The 13578-nt window shown below is 39.6% G+C and overlaps 1 protein-coding gene across 1 annotated transcript; it reads left to right on the top strand.

The window, feature by feature from the left end:
- Window positions 1–5475: 5475 nt before the first annotated feature.
- Window positions 5476–10804, top strand: LOC104236057 (uncharacterized). The gene is made up of 4 exons (XM_009789903.2): window positions 5476–6030; window positions 6256–6371; window positions 8965–9208; window positions 9316–10804. Exons 1-4 carry the CDS (start codon window positions 5683–5685, stop codon window positions 10636–10638), a joined length of 2031 nt encoding a protein of 676 aa, XP_009788205.1. The 5' UTR covers window positions 5476–5682; the 3' UTR covers window positions 10639–10804.
- Window positions 10805–13578: the final 2774 nt, after the last annotated feature.

The following is a 13578-nucleotide window of genomic DNA, read 5'->3' as shown; positions in this document are numbered from 1 at the left end:
CCGCTCATCTGACGAGTGAATATCCCCATGCTGAGGAAGGAGAGGGGCCGTCTAAGAGGCGGCAAATGGAGTTTATGGTAGCACTTCCGGCCGTAATACATCTGGAAGAAGACTCTCCCTTGACGGGATCTGGGGTGGGGGTTGATACCACTCCGCCTGTAGAGACGGAGCCAGCTGTTGTATCTTCCCCATCGACGAAGATTCTCGCCACCGTAGTTGATCAACAATCTACCGTGATGGGAGACCAGCCTTCTGAGACCGTTGTTGTGGTTTCGGACGGGCCTTAGTCCTCCATACCTGGTCGTGCTTCCTCCTCGGCTGCTGAAAGAGGAAAGGGCATCATGGTCGACGACTATGAATCCGAGTCAGACCTCGATCTTGATAATTTTAGGATATTTGAAGAGGGTCTTACCCACTCGGTGGTTCATGCAGGAGGCCCGTCCTGTATTCTTGAGATCTCTTCGGATGTTAATCTCCTAAGGGACACGGAGGATCTGGTGCCGCAGTTCGACATTTTGTGCTCCGCTGCCAAGAACGAGGCTCTCCGAAATGTTACTGATATCGACTTGATGCATGAAGTGGCCGCTATGGGCATGAGGGTAAATTTTTCCTTTCTTTCACGTTTATTTTATTTTTCTAGATAATACGATCTTAACCCATCTTTTCGTTTTTCAGACGTACATGTTGGAGATTGAGAGCACTTGTAGGGCTGACATTCGGACTAAGATTTTCCTAAAGGCATTGGAGAAATATCAACGCTATCACAAAAAGTGTCGTGAGATGCACGAGCCTCTGAGGGAGAATCCCGATGCTCGATCCCTTGGCGAGGAATTGGAGAAGAGAGACCAGCAGTTGATGGAAGTCGTTCACAGAAATAGTGTGCTCTAGGAGCAACTTCATACGAAGGACGAAGAGCTTGAGTTAGGCAAGGGGGTAGCCGCAAAGTGTGACTATCTTCAGGGGAGACTGAGGTCAATGCAGTCCGAGGTGGATCAGAACCTTATCCAGGTCGAGGCTATGAGCGCGGAGTGGATGGAAAAATTGGCTGAGTTAGAGAGAAAGGTTGCCGGGTTGGAGAGTTTCGAAAGTGCCTGGTCTTTGGCTTCGGCAAGGGCGGCGGCCCTGGAGAACACTATCCGCATCCTCCAGTCCGAGCAGGAGTCGGAGAGAGCGACGACCATGCTAATGGAGGAGAGGCTTGAGAAGCGCATTGGTAAGATCGATCGGGAAGCATCGACCTTAGGAGATCAGGTTGCCGCTCTAGAGGCTGAAAAAGAGCAACTGTTGGCTCAAATTGAGTCTTCCTCCGCTGCTGTTCCCTGCCACTTACACGAGCTTTGGGTTCATGCTGAAGCTCAGCAGTATATATAAAAGAGTTTGTGGGAGGCGGGTAATGTTACTGAGGCCACATATGAAGAAGCATGGGCAAAGGCACGAGAGGCTCGTGTCAACTGTGGTTATGACTCTGCGACACCGGAGACCAATAAGGGCGCGGATAATGAGGGAGGACTTCCTGGATATGGTGGCGATGATGGTGGCGGTGATGACACCGAGTGAAAGAATGTTGTCTTTGTCTATTTTCTATTTTTTTATTCGTTGTTGGTTGTCGTTGTTTCTTTCTCCTTTTCTTTTCTTTTCTTTTTTACTATTGGCTTGGGCCGTATGTTGCGGATATGTTGTCTTTCTCCTTTTCTTTGCGGATAAAGAGAAATTTTTCGTTGTTGTATGCCCTCTGTATTATATATATTTTTTGTTTTGCTCTTTATAACTATGGTGCGAAGTATATTCTCGCGTGACCAATTCCCTATTTTTTGGGAATTTAGTATCATGCGGGTTGAATGGAATCTTGGTGACGGCTTTGGCAGACACATTGATGTTTTCGAACTTGCACCGAGGTGCTGTCCCATCATAGTCCGAATGGTACCGAGCGATTTTTCCAATAACGATTTTAGCCGTAGGGATATTACTTCCGGGTTCATATGGAAGTATTATCTTGTCACGAGTCTCGGTCTTTCTTTCCTTGGCTTTAAGGGCGCTATTTTGAATTTTTGTTGAGATATCAATCTATCGACGTTCGATCGAGGCCGAACTCTTTCTTTTTGACGAAGGCCCTTGGCCTTTAGGGTGTTATTTCGAACTTGTCGGAATATTAACCCATCGTCGTTCGATTGAGGTCGTACTCTTATCTTTGGCGAAGGCCCTTGGCCTTTAGGGTGTTATTTTGAACTTGTCAAAATTTTAACCCGTCGTCGTTCGATCGAGGTCGAACTCTTTTCTTTGGCGAAGGCCCTTGGCCTTTAGGGTGTTATTTCAAACTTGTCAAAATTTTAACTTGTCGTCGTTCGATCGAGGTCGAACTCTTCTCTTTGGCGAAGGCCCTTGGTTGTTAGTGTGTTTTTTCGAACTTGTCGAAATTTTATCCCGTCGTCGTTCGATCGAAGTCGAACTCTCTTTGGCGAAGGCCCTTGGCCTTTAGGTGTTATTTCGAACTTGTCGAAATACTAACCCGTCATCTTTCGATTGAGGTCGAACTCTTCTCTTTGGCGAAGGCCCTTAGCCTTTGGGTGTTATTTCGAACTTGTCGAAATATTAACCCGTTGTCATTCGATTAAGGTCGAACTCTTCTCTTGCGAAGGCCCTTGGCCTTTAAGGTGTTATTTCGAACTTGTCGAAATATTAACCCGTCATTGTTCGATTGAGGTCGAACTCTTCTCTTTGGCGAAGGCCCTTGGCCTTAAGGGTGTTATTTCGAACTTGTCGAAATATTAACTTGTCGTCGTTCGATTGAGGTTGATCTCTTCTCTTTAGCGAAGGCCCTTGGCCTTTAGGGTGTTATTTCGAACTTGTCGAAATATTAACCCGTTGTTGTTCGATTGAGGTCGAACTCTTCTCTTTGGCGAAGGCCCTTGGCCTTTAGGGTGTTATTTCGAAATTGTTGAAATATTAACCCGTCGTCATTCGATTGAGGTCGAACTCTTCTTTTTGGCGAAGGCCCTTGGCCTTTAGGGTGTTATTTCAAACTTGTCAAAATTTCAACCCGTCGTCGTTCGATCGAGGTCGAGCTCTTCTCTTTGGCGAAGGCTCTTGGCCTTTAGGGTGTTATTTCAAACTTGTCAAAATATTAACTCGTCGTCGTTCGATTGAGGTTAAACTCTTCTCTTTGGCGAAGGCCCTTGGCCTTTAGGGTGTTATTTCGAACTTGTCGAAATATTAACCCGTCGTCGTTCGATTGAGGTTAAACTCTTCTCTTTGGCGAAGGCCCTTGGCCTTTAGGGTGTTATTTCGAACTTGTCGAAATATTAACCCATCGTTGTTCGATTGAGGTCGAACTTTTCTCTTTGGTGAAGGCCCTTGGCCTTTAAGGTGTTATTTCGAGCTTGTCGAAATATTAACCCGTCGTTGTTCGATTAAGGTCAAACTCTTCTCTTTGGCGAAGGCCTTTGGCCTTTAGGGTGTTGTTTCGAACTTGTCGAAATATTAACTCGTCGTTAGTCCCAGTTTTTGGAGAATCATGTATCCTCTGGTGGAGTCCCAGTTCGCTTAATTATGTTCGCGTTGGAGAGTGTAATATCGGAGAGTACGAAACGTTGCTGTTTTGCTCACGTTTGTTTCATGCATACATTAGAGTTTTCTTGTCTAATCGTTTCGCCTTTCGGTCTGGAGATGTTATTGGTGGGCAATATTTCGGTTGTTTTGTAGTAGTTTCCCATTCTCCGGTTGAGGTGTTTCTTTGCTTGCTCGCCTGCACAACGCTTATGTTCCTGTTTGAGCAAAGAGCAGAAGGTGAGTCAAAATGATATTTTCCTCACCCCGATCCGATGAGTCGGTGAATGAGGGTGGATTTGCAACGTTGCTCGTTTTGCCTGGTGTTTCGATGGTTGATGGGGCGATGGTTTCTAAATTTGGTGATTGTATCCAGCTTTGTTTCCCCTTCTATGTTGTGCTTTTGTCTTGTGTGGGTTGGGCTTTGCCTTAGTGCTCTTTTCGGTTGGTAATCGTGTTTTCGGTTTTTGATCTGGAAGAGACTAGAAAATTTCACTAAGAAATCCCCACAGACGGCGCCAAATTATTTGACTCAAAAGATATTAGAATCTTTTTGAATAAATCAATCAAATAGGATGAATGAGTAAATCTTAGTTTAACATAATAAATTCCAGATCTGTAAATTAATTGGAAAAAGAATGCATAAGATGAGATAGAGGTAACCGCTTTTATTGATATTTTTCGTTGTAGCTCCCCTTAATCAATGGAGGAGACCCCATTACATATTCTTTTTTAGATTGTCTTATTCTCCCTTCTATTATGAAGATTAAAGAGGAGGGGAGCAGGGAAAAAAATAAGAGCCCTTTTTACAAGCCGCTCCCCCTATATATAGTTATGGAATCTCTGTTATATACTTGTTTTGATGCTCTTTCATGCTACGTCCGCCTCCGTCGTCCTTTCTGACTTGACGGATATTGTGAGCACGTTATTTAAAATAAAACATGTCGTCTTTCGCTGTCTCGCTGCTTGGGTGGGATGTCGGTCAGATCAGCCGTAGCGGTTAGATTTTGACCAATACAATCAACACTTGATTATGATACCACGATTTTGCTATAAAAATGAATGAAAGCGACATGAATTGGCCAATTCTGGTTAATGTACCCCACTTCTTTCCTCTTATGTTCTTAATTAATTTTATTAATACACCTCCATTATCTATCTAAGCAAGAGCAACCTTACAATCACCGTGGAGCTGACGTGGCAGTCTACATCATCACCGACTTTAGCTAGGGTGTGCACGGATCGGATCAGATCGGATTTAGCACATTTCGGATTCGAATTTCGGATTTCGGATTTTAAAAAATGCAATCCGAATCCGATCTGAATTATATCGGATTGGATTGGATTTTAAAGTTTGGATTGGATCGGATTTCGGATTGTATTATTATGCCTCAAAGTTAAACTAATATGAATATTTTCTTTGTAAAAGAGACAATACATTAAGAAAAATTCATGTTTATGCAATTATGAGAGTACTATGATGCAATATCGCTAAATCTAGCAATTGTAAAGGTAATAACTTGGAGGTTGATGTAAAGGAAGTACTGACTATCCGAAATTAAAGTGTAGTATTTATATATGCCCTAATAATTTCGAATTTCGGATCAGATCGGACTAAAATATATCAATCCGAATCCGATCTGAAATCCGAAATTTCAATAAACACAATCCGAAATCCGATCCAACCCGAAATCCAAAATCCGAAATTGAATGGATCGGTTCGGATTTCGGATATCCGATCCGAATGAACAGCCCTAACTTTGGCCCCACACCCGGACCCACTATGATGTAATCGTGACGTGCATGATTCTATGATTGCCCGCGGACCTAAGCTCAACCCTAAATTACATCTCATTACAACATTTGAAGTCCGTGAGGACCCAGACTCCGTCCACCTTATTTTAAAACTCGTATTATCCCTTTGGATCCTTATTTGTAGCTTATAAGACCTAGTTGTTGGGAGGTATTTTCGCTCTCCTGGATTGAATTTGTTGATTTTTTCATCGATCTGAGATTAAATTAGGGTTTCGAATTGAAAATTTCCTCAGGCTTAACATCGGATTCTCGAATCAAGTTGCTGATCTTCTCTCACAAAATTTAATTTCTTATAAAAAGTCACCTAGGAAACTGAGATAAAAAATGGTTTATTCAGAGAAACAACAATCTATGGACAATCGGGAGGTGAATGAGGTTGAGCAATCGCATAACGGCGAGGAATTGGAGGAGTCGTCATCTTCGACATCGGCGGTGGTAAGCACATCAACGTCAGGACTGACGGAGAGGTTGACGCAGATTCTTGTGGAGGAAGGAGATGGAGATCTATTGCTTCAGCGGAGCGATCGAGAGAATAATGTAATGCAGTGGCTTCAGGCTCTGGATATGCAGGTCATGGGGGCTTGCCGTGCCGATGAAAGGTTAAAGCCTTTGTTGAAGATGAATGTTGCCTCTGGTGCTGCCGAAGACGGCTTATTCTCTCAACTTAGTCAGGTGCTGTTCCCGAATCTACTATATTTCAATCTACATATCATTTGCCGAATATATGCTTAATTTCATTGAGAAAGCATACAACCTTTTTGAATGATTCCTCCATAATAAAATAGTATATCTGGAGTTCGGTTTAGGTTTTATATCAAATTTCATTTTTGTGTATTATCCGTGTTAGAGATTCATCTTTTAGGGTAACTATGCTGACCGTCCTTTTTGTCTTGGCAGCATTTTGAACCGGCAGAAGTCGGTATGCTAGTAAGGTGCTTGTGCATTCCACTCGTTTCAATACGCGTTGGGAAGATCAAGAAGGAGGGAACCCTCTTGTGCCCAACCGCCACAAGGTAGTTACGGTGAACTGTGCCTTCTACACTAATTTGATGCGTTTGGATATTGGATCTAATATCCATCCACTTTGATAGTTAATGTTTTGTGTTCTGATGTAGTAACTTTTAACGTGAGTTAAATCAGCTCTATCTCAATGGAGTGGTTGACCTTGTATACTGTTCATTATGTCCACTTCTTTCTCCATAACAGACTGTCCTGAAAGTTAAAGCTAGTATGATTTCTTAACCAACATTGCATCTTAGCAATGTATCTGTTCTGGAAAAAAAGAGTGGCATTCAGCTGGTCTTTTTTGTTTTATCCTTTTTGTGACATGCTAGACACCCCGGCAATGCTTACACCATATCTATTGGCATGGGGAGGAGTGATGTAAAAGCAAACCTGCGTAGGTTAATATGACATCTGGATTAGTTACCTACTGAAAATACCATTATATATGTTGTCCACTTATAATTGATTAATTAAATAGTATTTGAATCTGGTACTTATTTACCTGCCTTCCCATTTGAGGGGTAGTATGCAGATGTCTAGTTTTTCAGTTGAATTGCCATCTGTCCAGGTTGAAAATTTATTATTTATTTCAGCAGTAAACAAGAGCGCTGTTATAATTATGTGGGGACTGATGGGTAACTAATAGGATGAGAATTCTGAAGTTTATGTAATTTTGCCTTTCATGTTCTTGCTATAATTGAGAAATGGAAACCTGTTCTATATATATGTGTGTGTGTGCGCGCACACACACACATTTTAATATTTTATGACCTCATACTGTGTCGTGGCTATTACTAACAGGAGAAAGAAATACTGCACTATGTACCACCTCCTCTTTCCTTTTTCTGACTGCTGCCTATTTTTTTTTGTTATTTAAAGTGTGTTGCCTGAAATTTACCGAATAAAGTTGTTCTTGTATTGTTAGTTCCATAATAAGATGTAAGTATACTTGTTCAATGTTAGATTTTAGCAGGGAAACTCTTCTTTATCGATCCGTAAAACTTGTTTAGGGTTCACATTTTGAGTATATTGTACATGAATTGCAGACACATCTTAACCATCTTTTGATCGGTACTGAATGCTGGATATTATCTTTAACCCCTGCGTCTTGATTTGAGAGTATTCATAGCTAGGAGGTGCATATTGACATGTGGAGACACCATGAAGGTTGGTGTAATGTGTACATTTGTTAATTTGTTTTGAAGCAAATTGAAAAATAATTCTTTGTTCGGTTATCTTTGAGAGTATTCCATCTCTTAAGATAAATTCGCAGAAGGGTGTTTGAACCTGTTAGTGGGTGATGTTCTAGTATACGTGGTCTATGTCTTACCTTTGCTTCCTTCAGAATATTTTTATTCCAGAATGTCCAAAATCTTTTTTTCTTGGTCATTTTTTTGATAAATTGTAAGATACTCTGTTCTTAATTGAATAATAATATGCCTAGTCTGGTATTTCTGTTCTATGCCTTAAGTTGTTGTTTATGAGTAGAAGTTGCAGGATGCTGTATTGTTTAATATTAATGGTGGCAATTGTTCATGCTTCCAAATGAATATATCTTTTCACTTGTAGGTTATGTGGGCGTATACTAGTATGATTCTGAATTAAGAAGAAGTAAAGGTAGTTTCATGCTCCTATAATACATGATTTAATTACTTTCCATCTGAATTATCTAAATGTCTGTCTTATACTTCCTGTGTGTTCTGTGACATGGTTTGGCTGCCTTCTATCCAAAATCTGTTGAAGTTCCAATATTGTTGAGTTGACTAATTTCTGTTGTTTAAATGCTACTGCGGTGTTGTCTGTCTATAGCTTTATATTTGCTTTCAAGTTATGCAAACAATGTGCTGTTTAAAATTTAATCTCTCTTTTGAGCTAACATTTAGTTAACAAGGCAATTGCTTACTTCTATTTGTGTGTCTAAGGAAGTAAATGGATTCTTGCTTTGCATATCTTTGCGAAACTAATTTGTGTGATTTAGGTATATAGTATGTTGATTCAGTATCAATTATGTGAATGGCAGTGTGGTTGGCTTCTCCTCTTCCCCCCCTTTCCCACAAAAAAGGGGTTACAAAGAGAAGTAGTCGTTATAGGATAGGGAAAACCTCTCTTGTAGTTGTAGCTGTGTTATTTGCCTGTATTTTTGGTCTAGTTAGTAGAGTTTTTTACTTGATCAGTCTTTGTTTTTAGAAACATTATAAGTCCACCTGAATGATAATCTTTTTTTGTATGACAACATGATTGGTAGTACATGTATACGTTCAATGTTGCATTGGGGCTAATAAGAATTATTATTTATTTATTTAAACAATAGAAAAGATGAAAGAATGCAGTTTGTTGGAAGAATTCAAGACAGTTACCATTTAAGAATTGCAGATTATCCGGCTATCTACAGGTTCTATTTGTTCCAAGCTAACTTAGAGAGTTCCTTAGTAAGAAGGGTGTAATACTAGGTTATGTTGGTTTGGACCTCTTCCTAAGGAATTAGATATAGGATGCTCAAGTGATAATTTTATGCTTTATGTGCTCACAGTTCACATAATTCTGTAACTTGATGAAGTCTGACTTCTTCTAAACATTTCTATATATCTTTTGTTGCAACAGGGGAAACTTAAACCTCACAGTTCTGCCCACATCTGAGTTGCGCATCTCATTCATTGGCGACGATGGTAGCACAGAGAGACTGGCAACATTCTTCTGTCAATCTGATTGTGCTGCTGTGGAGATTAAAGATATTATGGCCGACAATTCCGGGCGGTCTTTCCTGATAAACATTCCTGATGGTGAGACTTCCTATTTTTGGTGCTCAGAAAAGTCTAAGCTCCTTGGCGATGAGCTGAAAAGAAAGGTAGACTGTTTCACACAATAACTGCAATCAACTTTTGAATTTTGTTTGCACTTACATATGTAGCAAGCTAGTCACATAATTAATTCTCTTTTTTTATGCTTGGATAGATGAAGGATTTGCTTAAGAAGAAACCTTCCTTGGCTGAATTAACTGGAATCAGTGAATCCCGGATAGACTGTTTTGCCATACGTCTTCGAGCTTATCTCATTGGTTCAGCAGTCACAAACGCTCGAGCAAGTTCAATGCTGGCAACAAATCCTTCTGGGAACGGCCGTGTTGGTTCATGTGAATATGGTCTTGATGCTCAGACATCAGTTACATTTCAAAAACCTCAGCGCTCTCGGCATTATAGTGTTCAAGGACCAAAATCCAGCCCTCTTAACCTGGGTAGCCTTAGTCCTAGGTCTAGTTCTTTTAAAGAGAGCTTGCTCAGGAACTCATCATCACTACGCATTGCTAAAGACAGGCTAAGGCGCCGTGGAGATAGCAATTCATGCTTGGATAGACAAACTCCTACACCGGGCAGAGTAGATGTGCCTAGTTCAGTTCACTTACAAGACGAAAAGCTTCCAGGAGAAGCAAATCCTACACTTGCTTCGGAGCTACTTGTTGCTGACCTTCCCTTTGTAGGCTCTGCTGCTATTATCCCTTCTTTGGATTCAACGGTCTTCTCTCCTTATTACTGTTGGTGCCCTCCTGCTGCGTCCACTCCTTACTCAGTTGGAACTCCACATCTGCCTATTTTGTCTAAAGAGTCGTTCTCACTACCACAACTCTCTTCGATGGCAGCTGCTCGTTCATCTAGTATTTTGACAACAAAGCTGCCACTTACTGTCACCAATGTCTCAACTTTAGATTTGCCACCTCTGCTGCCTGACCCATTGATCAGGTTGCCACTATCTTTGCCAGCTTCGCAACAGATTCCTTCTTTCACACCATTGATGTGTGATCCTATTGTTCATATTCCAGTTATTGATGTTTGCTCTTCAGGCCAAGGCTACTTAGTAAGTACTGGACCTGCTATATCTGGAACTCTTCCACCATTGCACCCAAATATTGTGAATCCTTTAATCCCACAAACGGAATCAGTACTTGAAAAAAATGCCAGGGAGACACTCCGCTTGCTCATAAATGGTTCTAATCAGCCCAGCACACAGCTAATTGATGTACTGCCTTCTGTGCTGTCCAGTAGCGAACAGACCCAAAATATGTTGGGTGCCGGAAGCCGGGGTCTTTACTCTGGATCCATAGATGTTGGTACCATAGCCAATGGTTTTGCGACAAGAGGTTTGATGTCACTTTCCGAGAGGCCTCTTGGAAGGGTTAGCAAATGGCAGTTCAGCACAGGGAACATAGTTGATCAGGTTGACAGACGATTGGGTTCTGGTGAATTGGATGAGGGTTTTACAGATATTGAAGAGGAAAACTGAAGTGAAAATGTAGTCGTTTTGTTTCCTTTAAATGTATTTCAGGTTTTGCTGCTGAAGCTGTAGATATCTTTGCATGTGGCTTTCTTTTGTCGAATGTAATTAGTCTTGAATTTGTATGCTCAATTTTACCTTTCTCGGGTTGTGATAAAATGGTCTGTTAATTAGACTACTGTGTCTTTTACGTGCCTGGTTCTGCCGGAAGCTCTTGAGAACATTAATCATCTGTATTGCTAGGCTGCCGGCTCGACTAAATCCTTTTTGAAAAATCCTGCATCTTCTGGATTAGAGAAACACGGTATACCCAACAGCAGTTAATTTCATATAAATTTAAAATATTCTCTATATACGTAATTTATAAAATTTTAATATCATTATATGTCATTAAACAAATCTCACTTTTTAAAGGACCAAATTATCTCTTAGAGGTTCTTTCATGTATCTTCAATCAACATTTCATTGTGATAATATCATCTCTCTCAAAATTCTACTAAGCACCAAATCTGGTTCTTTCACCTGTTTATTCTTTTCAATTGTAACACAATCACTTCTTTCAAGTTTTTCCTTACAAGCAATTAGTGCATAGTGGAGGAAAGGATGAAGAGAAAATTGGCTTGCCATAGCGATGAAAAATACTTGGAAAGGGCGATAAAGTTTCTTTTCCCATTGAAATTCAATTAGGAGGAGTGAAATTATTGTCCGAAACTCCACATGAAACCTATGAATCAGCTGTATTTTGAATCTTAGCAACGTGGATCAATTTCAACTATCCCTGCAAATATTATCATATTAAATCTTAGTATTTTGACAAGCTTTAATTGGAATATTATTATTACTATTATTATTAACAATATTCTAATTTAGAACATAGTATCCAACACCCCCCCTCCCCTCCCCCCGCCAAAAAAATATATTATTAGAATACAAAATTCGAAATAATATACCACAATAGTCCAAGTTAAAATACAATATTCTAATTTGGAATACACCATTCAAACCAAAATAAATATTAGAATCAGTATTCAAACCAACACTTTATAATATATCATATTCATAGTTGAGTCTATTTTATGATTAAATATTGGTATATTGTTAGAAATAATTTGGAATACTACTATTCTTTAATAGTATATTCTAGTTATGTAGATGTAGTATTAGATTTAATTGGGCACTTTAATAGAATATTCTAGTATTGACGTATAAATTGAATATTGCTGATTATGTTTCGAATATTATTATACACATTAGAATACTTTTGAGTTGTATATCGAAAATTAAGTTGAATGTATGAGAGAAATAATAACAATAACATTGTATGAGGTAAAATTGATAAATGATAGGTGGATGTGCGACGAGTTGACACATGGAAGTAAAGACATATAATATATGAGTCAGCAAATAGCTTGCACTGGTTACAAATATGTGACCGACGCTGAATAAGTTTCGAAGGAATTGGAACCGAGAACGAAGATTTGAAAGGAAGACATCGGTTGGAAAAGACAACATTTAATGAGCAACCGTTACAAAGAATCTCTATATTAACGTTCAACCGTTATTCAGCCATCAAGACGAGGTTTTATTTGTATTAAAGAAGGACTTGATTTAAGGATCTTGTCTCCCTGAATAGAGCTATAAATAGGAGAATTCATATTCATTGCAGGACAAGAAACATTCTGCATACAAAAAAGGTAAAACTAGCTTTTATTCCATAAAATCAATATTCTTTACTTTGTTCTTCATATTGCTCTTATATTGCTTTCGGAAAAGTTCAGCACACAGTTTGGCTTGTATTTTCTTTTAATTTATTTTTATTAACTTATTTTTGTTCTTGATTATTTTATATTCTTGGATAAAAATAATTTACGTGTCTATAAATCACGTTACAAATTCTACTGTACTGTTTACGAGTAAATAGTTTGGCACCGACCGTGGGGCATGGATAATTGTGTTCCTACTTTTATCCATTCATCTCTTACTAAAACAATTTAACACTTTTCTTTAGTGAAAGAAAAATCAGATATGACAGCTAATGATGTGAATAACTCTTTCAATATTGGAATAAGCAACAAACATGAGGATGTGTTCCAACGTGATGATTTAACTAGTGAAACTCGCAATGAAGGAGATGAAACAACTCCAGTTCGCGAAGAACGAAATCCTCGGCATGTGAGAAGTCCAACTCCTGATGATATGGATGATGAACGTGTTGTTGAAACGGTCAAAGTTTTGAGAGTGCAACAAAAGGAAACTTATGAATTATCTCTTAAGACAAGACTGGGTGATGACGAAGTTGAAGTAGGCGCTTTCGGTTGCTTCCAACAACTCCAATGGAGGAGCTCGAGTTCCTCCCAGTGTGCCTGCAAATTAAACAGTGCAAAGAACCAAAAATATAACTTTAAGGGAGTAGTTCGATTTTAATGAAAATGAGGCAGGCGATACAGGTAACGGATCCGGGAACAACAACAATGCTAATGATCCTTTCAAAACCAAGCTCATGAGATTCATGAGGGAAATAAATGAATGAATGGACCAAAATGCTAAAGAATTTCATGCTCAGATGGATCAGATCTCGGGAGCACCACCGATGTTGAAGAGACTAGATTCCAAGAAGTATACACAATTGCTATTCAAACCAAGTACGGCCCCCGAATTGATTCCGAAAAGGTTCAAAATGCCTGATATTCCGAAGTATGATGGGACTTCGGATCCACAAGAGCATATCATAACTTACACTGCGACTATAAAGAAAAATGACTTGGACCCACAAGATATTGAATCTATCTTGTTAAAGAAACCCGGCAAAATCCGAATGAAGGGTGCTTTAACACGGTATTCTTTTTTACCCGAGCATTCAATTGACTCTTTTGAAATGCTTGTAGATTCTTTCATTAAAGCTCATTCTGGGGTAAGGAAAATCCAAGCTAGGAAAGCATATGTATTCAG

This window comes from Nicotiana sylvestris, chromosome 3 (assembly GCF_000393655.2).
Source record: "Nicotiana sylvestris chromosome 3, ASM39365v2, whole genome shotgun sequence".
Classification (NCBI taxonomy): domain Eukaryota; kingdom Viridiplantae; phylum Streptophyta; class Magnoliopsida; order Solanales; family Solanaceae; genus Nicotiana; species Nicotiana sylvestris.
The sequence above is the reverse complement of the archived record's forward strand: the minus strand, read 5'-3'. Positions and strand labels throughout refer to the sequence as shown.

What these genes read in the sequence shown, in the direction of transcription:
- LOC104236057 (XM_009789903.2), top strand. Translation starts at nt 5,683, where the DNA reads ATGGTTTATTCAGAGAAACAACAATCTATGGACAATCGGGAGGTGAAT. An exon ending in TATTCTCTCAACTTAGTCAG is followed by an intron (nt 6,031 to 6,255) that starts GTGCTGTTCCCG and finishes TTGTCTTGGCAG; the next exon opens with CATTTTGAACCGGCAGAAGT. An exon ending in GCGATGAGCTGAAAAGAAAG is followed by an intron (nt 9,209 to 9,315) that starts GTAGACTGTTTC and finishes ATGCTTGGATAG; the next exon opens with ATGAAGGATTTGCTTAAGAA.